This window comes from Myotis brandtii, unplaced genomic scaffold (assembly GCF_000412655.1).
Source record: "Myotis brandtii unplaced genomic scaffold, ASM41265v1 scaffold54, whole genome shotgun sequence".
NCBI classification, from domain to species: domain Eukaryota; kingdom Metazoa; phylum Chordata; class Mammalia; order Chiroptera; family Vespertilionidae; genus Myotis; species Myotis brandtii.
Window position 1 is genome coordinate 414,466 of NW_005369989.1, and position 18,160 is coordinate 432,625.

At 40.9% G+C, this 18,160-nt stretch overlaps 1 protein-coding gene across 1 annotated transcript in view; it reads right to left on the minus strand.

The window, feature by feature from the left end:
* The window catches only part of NEK10 (NIMA-related kinase 10), a 143,971-nt gene that overhangs the window by 77,920 nt on the left and 47,891 nt on the right, over positions 1 to 18,160 (minus strand). The window contains exons 12-22 of the mRNA XM_014549224.1: positions 16,372 to 16,596; positions 13,417 to 13,556; positions 12,328 to 12,389; positions 11,461 to 11,527; positions 9,610 to 9,685; positions 8,155 to 8,257; positions 7,930 to 8,058; positions 7,280 to 7,417; positions 4,638 to 4,683; positions 2,239 to 2,360; positions 2,002 to 2,104 (exon numbers count right to left, since the gene is read on the minus strand). Of these exons, the coding sequence (XP_014404710.1) occupies positions 2,002 to 2,104; positions 2,239 to 2,360; positions 4,638 to 4,683; positions 7,280 to 7,417; positions 7,930 to 8,058; positions 8,155 to 8,257; positions 9,610 to 9,685; positions 11,461 to 11,527; positions 12,328 to 12,389; positions 13,417 to 13,556; positions 16,372 to 16,596 (1,211 nt within the window). The remainder of the gene's footprint in view (positions 1 to 2,001; positions 2,105 to 2,238; positions 2,361 to 4,637; positions 4,684 to 7,279; positions 7,418 to 7,929; positions 8,059 to 8,154; positions 8,258 to 9,609; positions 9,686 to 11,460; positions 11,528 to 12,327; positions 12,390 to 13,416; positions 13,557 to 16,371; positions 16,597 to 18,160) is intronic.

Sequence of the window (18,160 nt, forward strand, 5' to 3'; positions counted from 1 at the left end):
GAGGGGTCCCAGACTGCGAGAGGGCACAGGCCGGGCTGTGGGACCCCCCCTTCCCCCCCGAGTGCACAAATTTTTGTGCACCGGGCCTCTAGTTTAGTATAAAGATCTAAAACTAAAAGGATTTCTAGAAGAAGAAACAGAGAAAGTAGAGGGGTGAAAAACCGTGAAGAAATCATGCAGAAAAATTTCCCAAAACTAAAAGTTTAAGTCTCCAGATCAAGAAGTACACCTAGTTCCAGACACATTGAATGAAAAGAGACCCATCCAAAGCAGATAAAGGAAACATTCTAAAAGTTTCCAAAGGAAAAAAAAACAGTCCATGTATCAAGCAATGGGAATCAGAATAGCATTGAATTTCCTAACAGCAAAATCAGATGCTAGAAGATTGAAGTAACACCTTCAAATTTGGAAAGATAATGACTTTCCTTTGAGAATATTACACAGAAAGAGAAAGACACAGGATACAAGAAACAGGGACTCCAATCAGAAGAGGAGCAAATGAAAGTTACAAGACAACGTCTGTGTAGTAGACTAAACTCAAATCCGGTCATCATTACAGCAAACAGCTACAGGAATTGGTTGCCCAGGAAAACAAAATTGAGAAAAATTGTCATGCTTGACCATAAGTAGTACAAAGAGGGCTTTCATAATGTTTTCAGAAAGTTTAGAAAGAAGAAATAATAGGTACAATTTTTTAAAAACCCTAGGAAAACAAATAAAAAAGAGCGCAATTATTAACTCCAAGAAAAACAAAAAGGTCTATGAGAAAGGAAAGGTAATCAACACTGAATGATTACTATACAATAATAATAATGTAAACCCAGAAACCCACCCTCCACCCCAGTGGGCCCCAGAAACCCACCCACACCTCCAGTCAAGTCCTCCAGAGTCAAGTCCCCGCCCACCCCCCACACACAGCCTCCTGCTGATCGGTTGTTATGGCGTGATGGCGTGACGACCACAGGCTTTTTATATAATAGACTAGAGGCCCAGTGCACGAAATTCGTGCACTCGGCGGGGGTGGGGAGGAGTCCCTCAGCCCGGCCTGCACTCCGGGAGCCCTCAGGGGATGTCTGACTGATAGTTGATTTGCATATTAGCCTTTTATTATATAGGATACCCCTTTGTATTTTATTTCTGTAGACTTAATGTACTACAGAATAATTACACAGTGATGTGTGTATAGAATTTATAAACAAGCCTACATATAATGGAAGCATATTATCAAAAAACTTTTTACTGATAGAATGTCATGATCAAAACATAGAGAGAGTTCTGATTTAGAGATGGTTCCCCACTTATTGTTGGTGAACCATTAATAGTGCATAAGAGTAACACAAATGCTCATGAGTGAAGAAAGGCAGGAAAAAGCTAGTATATCCTTAAAGCATTTAAAAGTTAAGCTATGATTGAGAATTAACCAAGTGTTGGGGGAAAATAATTTTCTCATTTGTAAAATGTTAGCCAACATGAGGCCTATCTGCTACCGTTGAAAATACTTTGGTAAAAACTGATGTTGAAATATATAAATGGCTGAATTTTTTCATAGCCCTTGATAAGTACATTTGTTACCCGTATGGTACAGACCATGTTAAAATCGCTTAACATAACATGCTCACATGGTGGTCATAAAAGCTTGTGTTGATGAAGTAACATTCTACAGAAAGAAAATACCTAGAGACCACTGGTTTGGGAATTAAATTCTCATGAATCCTAAGGGTATTTTATTCTCTCGTGTGGGCAATATACAACTCAATAGTAGCTACTAGTCACATAGGGATGTTCAACTTAAAGTTTAACAGAATTTCAGATTCACATCCTCGGTCACGTTAGCCACATTTCAGGTGACCAACAGTCACCTGTGGCTAGTGGCTGCTCTCTAGGATAGTGCTGATGGTACAGAACATCCCCATCAGCACAGTTCAGTTCCATGGGACAGCTCTGCTCCAGAATATAATTCAGAAATTCTGAAATTCAAATGTTTAAGATGTTCATACTTACTCACTGTTACTTTGTCCTTATCCCCCAACATGATGTTGTTTGGCGTCAGATCTCTATGGATGATTCTCTTCTCCTTGTGCAAGTACCGAAGAGCTAAGCACAGCTTGAAACAGCAAAGACAAAATTTTATTTCCCCAAATATACATATAACCACTGATGAATACTACATGCAGCTCTCAAATATCAGCTCGGATCTTCATCGTTTTATAGGAAAATTTAATGAAAATAAACGTGTACCTGGATAAATATTTTCCATAGTCTTTCTTCAGTAAAATGAAGTTGTTTTTCCTTCAGAGAACTGAAATGTTCTCCAAGAGGGGCTCCTTCTATAAGCTCCATAACTATATACAATCTATCATCTATAGAAAGGAAAAAAAAAAAACAACAAGAAAAAGACAATAGAAATTTAAGCTCAATAAAGATATTTCGGAAACACGTAGGAATTAGAATCTGTTTCCCAATAGGTGTGTAGCACTAAAGAGTTAGAGATGCCTTAAGATATGAATCCACTCAGCCCTGGAGGGGGTGAGAGGTTGGGAGGTGGGGGATCTTGGGACAACTGGAGCCCAGCAACAGTCTCTCCCGGCTACAGCATTAGTTTACACTGGCAACTACTATCATTTGCTATGTATGCTGTGACACAGCAAATGATAGGGAGGCCCCCAAGAGAAGGAGCTAATGATCTCAAGTCATGGAGGATTCCCTGAAGAACATGTAAACCCACTTCATCTCGACAGTCTAATATTTACCCTTAAATCAAGCCAGCCATTCAGAAAACTGCATTTTAAACTGCATTGTTTGTAGTCTCATAGGGTTACCTTTCTGACTTTTACAATGGAATCACACCATGGCCTTGTAATGAATGACAGAGTTGAAATACCACCCAGGGTAGAAATTTCTGTTATGCCCCTCAAGAGCACAGAAAGCTGCGCTTCTCCTGGTTCCACCCGATGGACACTGAAAACCTCATAGCTAATTGTGTTCCTCTCTCTGCTGTGGATGCCAACAAACAAAGGAGAAAATCCTACTTCCTCCTTCAAAACTAATATGAAACTACTCCCAGTGGTATGCACTGTGTACCTTTTGTCATTTTTGGGATTTATATAGAATTTGCATGTACACAATATTTACAAAAACAAAATCATACTACACATGATTTGCAACTTGTAGTGTTTTGCTATGTGTCAGTATACACAGATCCATGCCATTCGTTCTGTTGGTTACATTAGTATTCCACAATACAGTTGGATCATAATTTATTTAATCTTTCTCCCAAGGATAGACATTCATATTGTTTCCAATTTTTCATAATCCCAAGAAATATTTTTATATGTACTAACCTTACCTCTAGCTTTATTCATTTTCTCACATTTTATTTCCTTTTATCACAATTTTCTACTCTGTTTTATTGCATGACCCCTGCTTTGAGGCAGAGGAAGAAATTCAGGACAGGAGGCCCCTCACAGCTCGCTCAGACTCCTTCCCAACCCCAGCCATCTAGTCTGTTCATTCTTCTCATTTTTCCCAACTGTGTCCAAAAAACACCCAGACATGATCCTCAATGACCCCCCTTTATATTCTCACTCGTGCAAAGCTCGGGAATGGACGGTTGCTGTGGTCTAACCAGGAATGGCAGCTCTCTGAGGGGTAGGAGCAAATCCCGCCCCTGCGAGGGAGGGGCAGGGTCCGGATGTGTGCAAGGGCCCAGCTTCTCTTCTTTTTTAAATATATTTTATTGATTTCAGAGAGGAAGGGAGAGGGAGAGAAACATCAATGACGAAAGAGAATCTGATCAGCTGCCTCCTGCACGCCCTCTATACTGGGGATCCAGCCCTCAACCTGGGCCCTCAACCTGTGCCCTGACCAGGAATCGAACCCTCACCTCCTCGTTCATAGGTCAATGCTCAACCACTGAGCCACACCGGCCGGTACTGACTTCTCTTCTTGAATTTACCTCACAGTTGTAGGCTTGTGCGTCACTGACATCACTGTCCTTTTAGAGGAGGGGTCCTCAAACTTTTTAAACAGGGGGCCAGTTCACTGTCCCTCAGACCGTTGGAGGGCCGGACTATAGTTTAAAAAAAAACTATGAACAAATTCCTATGCACACTGCACATATCTTATTTTGAAGTAAAAAAACAAAACGGGAACAAATACAATATTTGTATTTGCATGTGGCCTGCGGGCCGTAGTTTGAGGACCCCTGCCTTAATCAATCAATAAATAAAAAATCAAAACCAGTCTTCTTCCAATTTATTTTGGAGGTGAAAAATGTTATCTAATTCAATAAAAACAACTTTCAATTTTTTTTCCTTAAGAAAGCCACTATCCTTAAGTTTCTTCTCTACAGATCCGAAGTCATTTATGTGTATGAAAATAGCTGTAATAGCTATTTTGGTTTATTCATTCAGTGTCTCTCAGATGAGGGTATAAGTACTTTATATATAACTCTTTAGGTCCCTAATTACATCACTGTTCCACTCATCAAGAAAATGATGCACAAGATTGTCAACTGTCATATAAACAGCAAAGAACATAAATAGGTGATTGAGCTTAATTTTTTTACATTGTAATAAGCAAATATGTAACAAAGATACTTTCCCTTAATTGGAAAAATCATGAAAATTCATACTTACTTTCCAGAAATGTTTTGTAATAGCGTACAACATTGGGATGATAAAGCTATAAGAAAATAAATAACAAGCATTACACTACTTCAAAATACAAACTTTTTACATACTTCATATTTGAAAACAACAAAGAAAGTGTTGTATTTATTTTTATTTCTAAAACTAAGCATTTTAAGTTACCTAGTGGGGTGGGAGATGTGGAGAAGGGTAGAGGGGGGATAAATGGTGATGGATGGAGACTTGACTTAGGGTAGTGAACCCACAATACAGTGTAGAGATGATATGTTCTAGAATTGTGCACCTGAAACCTGTACAATTTTGTTAACCAGTGTCACCCCAATAAATTCAATAAAAAGGGAAAAAAGTTATCATCTAATTCAGATTTTTTTCATGATTCTTTTTCTATGCTACTTACCAAACTAATCTGAAAATAGCAACCTCCTATAGCCTTATCAAATAGAATTAAACACTGATTGTGCTTATCACTTAAATTAAACTAAAACAGAGAATGGTGGAACTAGAAGAAACCTTAAGAATTCATTTAGACTCCCAGGCCCAATACCACACACAGAATGTGGAGGGAGAAAACAAAAACGAAGCAATTCATGGTGCATACAGACCTCCTTGCTCTTTACCTCTCTTCACCAACGAGGTATTTACATTCACTGTTTGTGTCTATTTACACTATCTGTGCCCTTTTATGCTCTCCAAAATGATTAGTAGGAAACTGAAGTGAGAGTTATTAACGCTGCTGAAATTATAATAATTGACAAAAACTCCTTTCTTGACCCTAATACTTTCTTTCCTTAGGAAATGGGCTAAAACAAATAGTCTACCTCATCAACTAGCGAGGCCCCAGCAGGTTTTAAACAATAGGAATCCAGGTAAGCAACCAGAACCATATTCTATACCCAGCTCACTGGCCAGGACTCCGCCCAGACTTCATTTCCAATGAGGATACTGGATCAGCTTAGGGCAGAAGCCGTGTTCCAGCCTGTGTTATAATGAGACAGCACACTGCTGAGATACTTTCTTTCCTTAGGAAATGGACTAAAACAGTCTACCTCATCAACTAACGAGGCCCCAGCAGGTTTTAAAGAATAGGAATCCAGGTAAGCAACCAGAACCATATTCTAGACCAGGGGTGGGCAAACTTTTTGACTTGAGGGCCACAATGGGTTCTTAAAGTGGACCGGAGGGCCGGAACAAAAGCATGGATGGAGTGTTTGTGTGAACTAATATAAATTCAAAGTAAACATCATTACATAAAAGGGTACGGTCTTTTTTTTTTTTTAGTTTTATTCTGTTATAATGGACAGCACACTGCTGAAGGCTAGGCTATACTAACCGTGAGCAAACTATTACTACATAAAGGTCAGTTATAAGTAAGTTAGTTATGATAATATTTACTATAATTTGCAAATTGGAGTAAAGCTGTAAATATCGATGCATAAAGATCATCTTATTCATGGTGATCGCTATGTCCCGGCACAGATGCTGTGCAAACGTAACTAGTGGAGAACGAAGCGCAGGCAGTGGAGGGCTCTCCACGGGCGTATGGGCGTTATAAAAGAACAGCGTCCAAAACGAATGTACAAGGAAGGAAAGCTGAAACAGAAACCCACGCGTTCTTGGGTCCCAAAAAGAAATCCCCCCACGGCTGTTCTAGACCCAGCTCACTGGCCAGGACTCCGCCCAGACTTCAGTTCCAATGAAGATACTGGATCAGCTTAGGGCAGAAGCCACGTTCCAGCCTGTGTTATAATGAGACAGCACACTGCTGAAGGCTAGGCTATACTAAGCATGAGCAAACTACTACTATATAAAGGTCAGTTATAAGTAAGCTAGTTATAATATTTACTATAATTTGCAAATTGGAGTAAAGCTGTAAATATCGATGCATAAAGATCATCTTATTCATGGTGATCGCTATGTCCCGGCACAGATGCTGTGCAAACGTAACTAGTGGAGAAGGAAGCGCAGGCAGTGGAGGGCTCTCCACGGACGTTATAAAAGAACAGCATCCGACATGAATGTGCAAGGAAGGAAAGCTGAAACAGAAACCCACGCGTTCTTGGGTCCCAAAAAGAAATCCCAGTTCTCTTCTGACATGTTTATTCCTTCTCCCCAAACAAACCTTCATAATGGTAGTTAATTGACGTGTTACATTATGTCAGAATATCCTGCTCATGCTAATAAATAACAGCCCATCTGGAAAAGCCATATTTTAGACTTAATAAGCCATATTTGAGGAATGTTAACAGCTTGGTTCCATTGACAAAAGTCAGGGCACTCTTAGTCATATTCTGATGCATGTAACTAAGTAACCAAATATTCTACAATATAAGGAGAGAGAAATGGATATGTTCCCAATGAAAAGAGAAGGATTTTTTCATATAAGAATCACTCTGTGCTGTAAACTCTAATGTTCTGCCCTCCTTGCCCTGATATAAACTGCAGAATGTGTTTCTATGGTTCAATGTCAAGCCTTAGGAAAAAAAAGTTGGCTGAAATATCACCCCCTTAATATGCGTTATTTTAAACAGTAGATCTTAAACAGCCTGGAGAAGAATAGCATAAAAACTTTACTTCCTTTTGATGGCATTTATTTAAGGGAAATACCTTCATAAACAAGAAAAAATATTTACCTGCTCTTTAATTATGGTTAATTCAGAAACAATATTCTTCACACTGCTGTCTCGATCTGTTTTATCCTTTCCAAAGGCTGGGTTATGTAAATTGACTTCTTTCATTGCTAAGAGATTTTGACCACTACGCTTCCTAACCTAACAAGACAAAAAAAAAAAAATGAGGTGGAGGTAGAAAGGGGAGGAAAGAGATACATTAATAAGATCACATGATTAAAGCAAGTCATTTAAATAAGTCTTGGAACTTTTCAAATTTTTTCTGTATTTACACTAAGCTCAGCTCAAACACTGGTATCTCCCAGGTCAATCTGCAATACTACGTAGGCTTTTACTACGTCAATACAGAAACACTGGTGTGAATTAAGAGAATGTGCCATGCATGGGGACAAGCCATTGTGACTATTTTTTATGAGAGATTAATGATGGCTTTTCTCTTTAAAAATCAGTCATCAATTTCTAAGGCTAAAAGTTAAGATAAGACAACACTGATGCAACTATACGGTGGACAAAAACAATCATTCTAATTTTTATATCTATTTTCACTACTTTTCAATGAGGGGGCTCCAACTCAACTGAGTGTGGGTGTGCAAGTGGGACATAATGGTGTGCTTGGGGACATAAGAAAGGTTGTTCTCCAAGGGCAAAGTCACCTTGTAAACACAGCCAAAAGCTCCACTTCCAAGATGATCCAAAATTGCGTAGTTGCCTATATATTTCGAAGGAGCTTTATTCTGATTAATACTTTCAATATTTTCAGCAATTTGCATCCGTTCATCCTCCTAACCAAAAAAATAAATAAAAAGAAAATGGGTTGCTCTGATAAATTCCATCCTGACCACATAGCAGCCTGCCAAAATTTTAAACTCACGACTTACCACTAATAAATTCAACTTTGAGACCAATTCTTCATAAGCACTGATATCACGCACGTAATGTCCTATGTCAATGAAGATCTCAAACAAGTCGGTGGGAAAAAGTCTACAGGGAAAAAACACACACGCACACTGTTGCTCATTCCTTCCATGTTGGATCTAGCTCATTCACAGATTAATTAAAAACACTTCACTTCCTTAAGTTATGGACCAAGTGGGAGGAAATACCAGCTTATCTCACAAAAGTGAATTATAGCCACAGTTCGTAAAGGTAAGGAAAACCAATGGAACGTTTAGAGATTTGCTGTACAGCATTTTTGCTATGGTCAACAGCACTGTATTGTACCATTAAACATTAGTTAAGAGGGTATATCTCATGTTATGTGTTCTTTACTACAATAAAAAAATATGATACAGATTATAGAAATACCTTATTGTGAGATATTTGGAGGTATAGGTATTAAACATGTTACAAAGGGATGTTTACTGGATGTTTATTGAGTACTGGGCACTTTCATAAATGCTATTAGATTCAACCCTCATATGAGCCCTAGGAGGTAAATATTAACACAATTTTTTAATGTCTTATGAAGATAAAATAAAAATACAGGTAAATGAGGAAAAAAATTGAGAGATTTACCATAATTTCCAAGGTATTGGCTAGAGGGTTTATTACAATCTTTATATCCACTCAAAATGAATGATTTGGGGCCTTGAAATTAAAGATTTTAATAAATGAATGATTTCCTTTCCTTCCCCCCCTGCCCCCCGCTAAATTCAAGCACCATATGGAAATAGAATAACAACATAAAATGCTCCATGCTTCTAAACAAACAATATTGCATTAACTCAAGCTTTTCTTTCTAGTTTGCCTTATCAATAACCTTCCTGTAAGATCTTGGGCCTGTGATGTTGGCTAACCTGCCCAGCTAAACGGCATGCAGACCACACCTGTAGGGAGCCAGGGTCTGCTTCCCCAGGCGGTGACTTTTGTCGTGCTCACCAGCACAGCCCCCGACCCAAACACATCAGCCTTCTCCCCTTCCCATGAACCCCTACCCTCTGGCAGACATCCAGGCAAATCCCCTTCTTTCTGCAAGAGGAAATAACTACATCAACTGGAACTTATGAACGGGCTAACCCAAGCACAGGTTTTAATGCCATCCATTTAAAATGTTCAGGTCTAAACAAAGAGAGAGAAACTAAAACTACAGCAGCCACATGTCATTAAGGAGAATTGAACTGATATCATGATTCATGCTCTTCCGTCATGTTGTTCATTTTCAATGTTCAGATATCCCTGGGGTAGCTCAGCTTTCTCTGTGGATACTCCGAAGCCTGGAGCCCCGGGTTCTGCATTCGGACTCATCTTCCCTTGCTGTCTGCATCTAAGGCAGCTCCGTTGGAGACAGGTCAGTCTTGGGAGGGCTGGTCGCTTACATTTCTCGAAGCTCCTACCTTTTGAAGAGCGGCCTGTTTCTTTCCATGCTGAAGAGAAACCTCAAGGCTCTGAAAGCATAACACTGGAAAAGACAAGGACGTGTGATTCTCCAAAGGCAGCTCCAGAAATGGAAGAAAACCTTTCAGGCCAAACTATCAGGAGGTAAACGTTAAAGTGGTTTTATGAGTGTGGCTGATCTACGTGGGAGCCAACGCTTGTTTTTAAAGAGCACTTATGTCGCACAAATGCTAGGGATCTTGGCCTGGGTTCACTCGGGACTTGGCACGCATTCCTTTCTAGAAAGTACCAAGTGAGCACAGAGACAAGAAAGAAAATCCCTCCGCTGAGAAAGCCAAGCGTCCAAGGACTCCGGGAGCGCGGGGTTGGTTTGGTTTCCAGCCTGCCACGCATGCCTCCATGTTTACATGGGTTCCGTGAGGAAATAAACACGAGCCACGATGACACACAGAAATAGCCGCGGGCACACTGGACTCGGACTTGACAAATTGGTCTCTTGGGTCAAGAGTCTTCAGCGCTCCCCAAATAGACCGATCTACAGCCATCCTTGTGAACACTCACAAAGAGGCCTGTGAGACTGGCCTGGAGAAAAAGAAACGTCTGACATTTGGCAGCGCCGAGAAAAGAAAAGACAGCCTCCAGCCTGCGTCTGCACCCGCACCACAGGCCGCCCCTGGGGTGACCCGGGTCTGCTGAGCTTGAGTCTGAAATCGTTTCAGAAAATCAGTGATCTGAATGCAGTGGAAGGTTCACACACACATAGCTGCCCAGGGGAGCCGGACAGGAGCCGTGAGGGTCGTGGCGACTGAGAGAGTGTGTAGGACACGTGTGTTCCTCGAAAGCCATTTTCAATGTGACTTTTTAAAACCCTCTCCTGTTTCACAAAACGCGTCGACAGGATGGGTTTGACTGTGTCTGTGCTTGTTACGTCCATGCTCTAACTCCAGGGAATTCTGTTAGCAGTCACTCCCCCCAAAACACGAATAGTCCTGGGCCCAGGGCTGTGCATCTGCAGACATTGAGAACATTCAGTCCCACGCCCGTGTGTCCTCCTTCGTAGCTCTGCAAAAGCTGTGGCTGCCGGCCCTGAGACCACCGAAGGCTTTCTGCTAGGTTTGCCCACCATTCTGGGAAATAGCTCTTAAGTCAGATTGGAGGCAAAGAAGGTTTCGTACTTTTCTAAATGACTGGAGAAAAAGGATGAGCTGCAACTACCATAAAAGCTTATTTAAAATCTGACTTTATCATTCCAGTTGTCTTCAAGCGACCCCTGATGCCCACTCCTCAAAAAAGCACACAGGAGTCCAGCCGGCGTGGCTCAGTGGTTGAGCATTGACCTATGAACCAGGAGGTCATGGTTTCCAGTCAAGGCACATGCCTGGGTAGCAGGCTCAATCCCCATTGTGGGGTGTGCTGGAGTCAGCCGATCAATGATTCTCTCTCATCATTGATGTTTCTATATCTCTCTCCCTCTCCCTTTCTCTCTGAAATCAACATGTATACTTTTTTTAAAAGCACACAATACCTCACATAATATGTCCCCATCTTATCTATGAGGCCTCACCTCCAGAAGTACCCTCTCCCCCAACTACACACCCAGCTTCACTGAGCAGCCTCAGCACTGAACTGGAAGCTGTCAGGCTCCCACACTTTGCACATACTGTTCCCTCCATGTGGATGCCCTTCCACCCTGTAGCAGATGCTATTGGTGCCCCGCTCATATCCCTGCATCCATCTGGCCAGTCTTTCCTCATCCATCGAGATCCCTTTACCAGCAGTGGTTCTCAATCTTCTGGCCCTTTAAATACAGTTCCTCATGTTGTGACCCAACCATAAAATTATTTTCATTGTCGTTTTTGGTGCATTCTTTTGTTTGTTCGGTAAAATCAATTTTGCTATGGTATACACACCATTCTCCTGGAAGAATAAAGGGGCATGTGGTCAGGGACCAGGGACAATGCCACCAAGACACACAAGCATAAAGAAGCAACTGAACAATCCCCCAAACTGATGTCATGTGATAGTTAGTATAATCTGGGAGCTTCAAGTAAATATGACAGGACAATACTAAAAGTGTCAGTGTATCTTTTACATACCAAAGACTACAACCACAACCTTAAAACCTCAATTGTCTTTAAAGATTATAAATAATAAAGTATATTAATCTAATACTTTATGAAATACTTTAGAGTAGGGGATAGAAAGGTACTTAAATATTTCGATTGTCTTTAAAGATTATAAATAATAAAGTATATCAATCTAATACTTTAGAGTAGGGGATAGAAAGGTACTTAAATATCTCTTTAATCTATATACACTGACTTTTAAATATCTAATTATGAAAGGTAATTTCTCCTTTTGTAGTTTTTTAATGAAGTAATATATCTGTTAATTATTATGGAAAAATAAAAGAAACAAGAATAATAATTGTCAAGGATTGTGAATAATCACATTTTTACATTTAAAAACTAAAAAAAAAAGAACAAAATGAACATTATTCATGAAAACACAGTTAACATCTTTCTAAACTTCTGTTCTTTTTAAGCCAAGTTAAAAGAAGGACAAGAATAAAAATGGAATTCTATAAGTTAAATAAGACATATTAAAAGATTTTAAAACCATGTGATGGGATCCCCAAAACTACGTTCTGGGACACAGAGCTGGACTGGCCCAGGGAGCCCCCCCCTCACCTCCCTCCCGGGCAGCGGCAAGCGTACCTGAACCACCTGGTGGGCGTTGGTGTCGTTGAGCACCAGCTCGGTGAGGGCCGCACAGCAGGCTGGAACGAGAACCGCCAAGGTCAGGTCTCATCGCTGTGACTGCGGGACCGCACGGCACGTCACCATCTAACTCCAGGGAATCTGTCAGCAGTCAGCCCCAGAACACACACCTTCCTCAGGCCCGGCTCCGGGGGAGGGGACTCTCCTCTGTATGTAATGTGTGTACACGTACAGCCCACAGAAGCCTTTTTAGTGAGCACTTACTGTGCACCAAGAGGCAGGGACCGGATCTGTCTGGTTCACTGGAATCCCCAGTGCCAACATGTGCCTGCCATTGAGCAGGTGCTCAACAAATACACCCACACTGGTTGAATGAATGAGGTCTTTAAGTATATTATCCAAACTGATCCTTATAATCAGAGTACGTACAATGATTACCAGTTTTACTGATGAGAAAACCGAGGTTATGAGCCTAGGCCACAGAACTATTAAGTGGAAGGGGCCAAGGGTCCGAACCCAGCCTTCCCAGTAACAAAGCTAACATCCGCTCTCTTTCCGTCTGACCTTTCTGTTGACCTCTTGGTGTGTGTAGGACGTGGAAGGGGGAGGAAAGTTTGTGCTGTCATGAACCTGCAAGTCCAACACTGGTACCAACAAGTTTCGGGCAGCCACATGGATTTAATTTCACTTTTTTTAAAACTTATAAATCATGCCTAATTAATACTATCATACTAACTTTATAAAGAGAATAATAAGCCCTAGCCAGTTTGGCTCAGAGCGTCAGCCTGTGGACGGAAGGGTACTGGGTTCGATTCTTGTCAAGGGCACATACCTCATTTTCAGGTTCCTCCCTGGCCTGGGCCCTGGTTGGGGCTCATGCAGGAGACAACCAATCAATGTGTTTCTCTCACATGGATATTTCTCTCTGTCTTTCCCTCTCTCTTCCACTCTCTTTAAAAATCAATGAAAGAAGATCCTTGGGTGAGGATTTAAAAAAATAATAATAAATAAAAAATAAAGAGAATAATCAGATAATAAATATTAAACAGTACCCAATAGTAAAACATAATAATATGCTATAAATACCTGCTTGAAGAGAGAAAGTATTTTCTTGTATTTCCCGAGGGCTCAAGTCTTCTGACAAATGGAGCTGCTGGATGCGGCCTGCCGCATTCGCACTGGACAGGCTTCCGATGGAAGAGCGGTCAGAAACAAAATTCCTATCTCTGGAAGAGAAAAGTTAGTGCACAGATCAGTTTAACAACTCTCCTTCCTCGTCAGTGCTTTCTGAGTCCTGTTGAAGAAATCTTTGCAAAAATAGAGCGAGAGCGAGAGAGAGAGAGAGAGAGAGAGGAGTGGAGGAAGGAAGGAAGGAAGGAAGGAAGGAAGGAAGGAAGGAAGGAAGGAAGGAAGGAAGGGGCCTCTCCCAGGTCATGAAGTTTTCTTCTGTTATCTTTATTGTTTCACCTTCCAATCCACCTAGAATTGTTTTCTTGTATATGGTGTGAGGTAGGAGTCATTTCTTTCTTACGTTCCACCTTTTCTTTTTCTTTTTTCTTTTCTTTCTTTCTCTAAGAATATGATTACTGAACTGACTCAGCACAACTTATTGAAAAGACTGTCCTTTACCACTGTTCCCTTTTGATCTTGAACTCTATCCTGCTGCAGTCGATTCACCTGAATGCATCTGAGTCTTCATCATGTGCCTTCTTTTTCCATGAAATTCCAATCTTCATTTATTTTAGGAAAGTTCTTTTGTATTATATCTTTGAAATTTTTTATTCCTTTTGTTTTATTCTCTAATTCAGGAATGTCAATCAACCCTACATTGACACCCCATCTTCTGCTGGACAAATCTTTCATTCTCTAATTGCTCTTATTCCTTTGTCTTTCTCCTCTGCAATATGTGTAATTTTTTTCAAGCTTGCTCATCCTTTTCCTAATTCCAGTTTCTAGTGAACTTAGCAGTTTTGTGTAGGTTATTCAATCTTTGTCTTCTTTCCTAACTTGCAACCTCTCTCCTCCCCTTTCTATTATCCTCTCCTCTCATCTTTAATCTCATTTCCTAAACTTCCTGTACTGTTTAACATCTTTGATAAAATAAAACATTTGTTTTTCTGTTTATGTAATACAACATCTTCCACAATAGAGTCTTTATGTCTTTTATCTGCTTTTTTCCATTTTGTTTTATGTGGCACCATATTTTTTCTTTTGTTTATTTTTTGACAGCAGCTCTGCCTGGATTTCTGTGCCGAAATATAATGTGGATAGAGTCTCCCTCATCATCTGGATCCACTGGTGACTGCAGGTGAATGGGTATGAACAGGCTCCCTGGAAACTGCCCTGACAACAACACCTGATCATACTTAAGCCAGCAGAAAACCTGGCAACCTCCACGCCTCAAACCAGCTCGAGGCAGCTCAGGAGCAGGCACAGGCTCTGAAAGGATATTGTTTATCCAGGTGGGGTAATAAATTCTCCCAGAGCACTGAGACATATTTCACATAGAAAAAGTGTTGACATCTTTCATCTTCCCAGAAGAGTATTCTAACATTGCACCATATAAATGGACTGGGAAAATGCCTCTTTAGATGTGAAAGAACTCTTTTCTCTCAAGGATAGTTATGGCTTGAGCCAACAAGGAAAAATGTTTCCTTGAGCTAAACTCAATTCTATGTGGTAAAAGGATAGGTTTTGTCTTTGAAGTATTGCTTAACTATTATAGAATTTGATTTCATCATCACGAAAATAACTTTCCCCAATGAGGTAACCCATAGCTGTTGTAATAATCATATTGACAAGTAATAATAACCACTATCGACATCACCATCATCATCCTACAAACTAAAGCAGAAACAAAAGTTTCTCAAATGTAATTATGTTGACCAAGGGATTAGCTTATTATGCCATAGTACTAATAAAAGATTTATAATTTGTTCTTTAAAGTATTTGAGATCTTTATGTGATATTCAGGAAAACAAGTAAGTTGTCTACATTTTTTTTGTATTGGTAATGACAGAAATCGCTAACAAAGCTACAGTTTTTATCTCTACAGTCGGTTCTTATGCTTTGGAATGTTCCCTCAGAAAAAAAAAATGAACTGATAACATGTAATTCTGCAATATCCCTAGAGGCATTACAAACACAAAGTCTGAATAATATTGATTTGATAATATGTAGTCATATTAAAATTGATAGGTCACTCTGCTTTTATTAGCATGGGCTTTATTTATTTGCCACTGATCACAATGTGAGCCCTTTAAGCAGACATATTTCTTTGCAACTTTGATTCACGACCTATAGAATTGAATTATGCTTTATAATAATTCTAGGTAATAGAACCTTCCCATTGATGGTACCAAAAGATGTTGTTATTCAACATTTCCATAGCAGTTATTACATCAAGAGAATTTCAATTTGAAATGATTTTAACAAACTCATACTCATGGCTTTGAATGCCATTGGAGTTCTGCTTTTAAAAGACAGATAATAAGGGTCAACCCACATAGGGCACCACACTGAAGATTAGAGAGAAAAGAAGAGTTACTGGACCAGGGTCAGAACCATGGCGATCATTTGGTTAACAATATTTTCTCCTATTTTAACTAAGTATTCTACATCTGTTCCTTAAATGTAGGCTTTCCTTTCTCTTTGTAGGTGAATGACATATATGCACACACAGGCATCTTAGTAAAATAGTCATTATTGTACTTGTTGGGATTACAACAGGCATATACTGATTCAAGAAAAAGGTGGCAAGACAAATGTTTTCAAATTTGGGTTATTGAGTTTCCATTCAACCTATATTTGCAGCCAGATGGCCTCCTACCTGCCTGGCACTGTACTGGGGGCTGGTGATGTAACGATAAACACTTCGGGGCTCCCAAGGAGCTGAAAAGGCGGATGCCCCCCACATGGATTTAGAGCGTGTTTGACTCTGCAAAGCATGAATGACAGAGACCAGGAGGGAGCGAGCTGAGCACGTTTCCAATCTGCAGTCAGTGACTAGGGCAAAGTGGGCCAACGCCCACCCTCACTCACCCTCGTAAAATATGAAGCAGCTGCTTGATGCCTCCCCAAATTCGGATTTCCACACTGGTCTCAGGGTCCTCGCAAACCTGCACCAGGATCCAGACCACGCTCCAGAGCAGCTTCAGGTGGTCAGAGTGGAGCAGGCTGAGGAGGACGGGGATCCCTTCGTAGAGCTTCACCTGCTCCTTCACCTGGGGCTCTGCACAGAGGAGGCGCAGCAGCTCCGCGGTCAGCCTGAGGGGCAGGCGGCGAGGACGAGAGTCAGGCAGTAGCGGGTCATTGACTACCTCTAGACTAGAGCTATCATCACTGCATGAAGGATATGTCTAAGGTTTTCTAAATCACAGGCCAACATACATTTTCTGTGAAGGGCTGGGCCACAGCCAAATGTTTTCAGCTTTGCTGGCATATAGGCTGTCACAACTACCCAGTCATGCCAAAATGTGCAAAAGCAGCCACAGACAACCCATACAAAGAAATGGGGCATGGCGGTGTCTCAATAAATCTTTATTTACAAAATAGGCAGGGGGCCAACTTTAGCTTTCAGGTTATGGTTTACTGACTGCTGTTCTAAGTCATATTCTCATCGTACCCCCATTGGTCTGGCTAAAAAACTTCTAACCAGCAAATCGGTGTCAGATACATACAATGGGACCTGTATTGTGCTCAAGACACAAGAAATATAAGCTTTATCCTGGTCTTCAGCAACTTACTATGTGGTTGCAAAAACAAGACATTAATACCAAATGGCAAAAACACTGTAATACAGGAGAATTAGCCAAGTCTTTAAAGATAGTTCCACAGGAACTCACCCCACTGTGTCTAAACTCAAAGACATTATCCTCCTCCCAAAATCGGCTCTTCCTCTTTTGTCCCTGATCTTGATTCATGACACCATAGAAGAGTGGAAATCATCTCAACCTGCCACTGCCAATCAAGAGCCTTCAGTGCCCCTGTTTCCTGGGCAACTGCTGGGATCAAGTCTCTTGTAAGTGGTGCAGCTAGCTAACCCCACAGCGCCTCCCATTCTTGTAATATTTGATTATGCTCCAGGTATAAGCCCCTCTGTCATCTACATCTCCAATATTCTCATTCCCTTCAAAATTCCTTTCCCCTGAGGCAATTTTCCATAGCTCCTCTCCCTCCTCACTTTCATGCTGTGACATTCAGAACATATGTTCTTTGGTAAAAAGTATTCTTTACTTCTCAGACTTTCTACACGACACATTCCTTCCTTGTTCTACGTGGATCTTGTGCAGCTGTATTCCCCACCCCACGGCCCCCACAAACTGCCTTCAGAGTAATCTTCCCCCCAAATAAACCTGATCCTTCTTAAAATCTTTCTGTGAGCCCCCTTGCTATTCATGATAAAAAACTACACTCCTTCTTTAGCACAAAGAGCCCATCGTGACCTGACTAATGATGTTTTATTGCCTTGGCCATAAAATATGGACATTAATGGGGTTATTGTGCAGCTCAGATGAGTGAACACACAGAAGGATTTAGAGCAGGGCCTAACCAAAATTAGCTGTATTTTTAATGTGTCATTAATACTGTCTAGTCTAGGTTTCTGGCACTTTCCCTCCTGCATTCTTGGCTCCAGCTGTGCCCGACCATGCAAGATCCTCTAACACATACCATTTCAAGTGGGAGCATATTCTGTTTCCACTGGCTCTCTCCCTCTGCCTCGATCACTCCTCCTGCCCTTGGGAAACTGCATGCCTCTACGGAGGTTCTGCTCTATGCTCCAGCGCACCAGGGACCACACCACGGACCTCACCACGAATGGTGCTGTGGC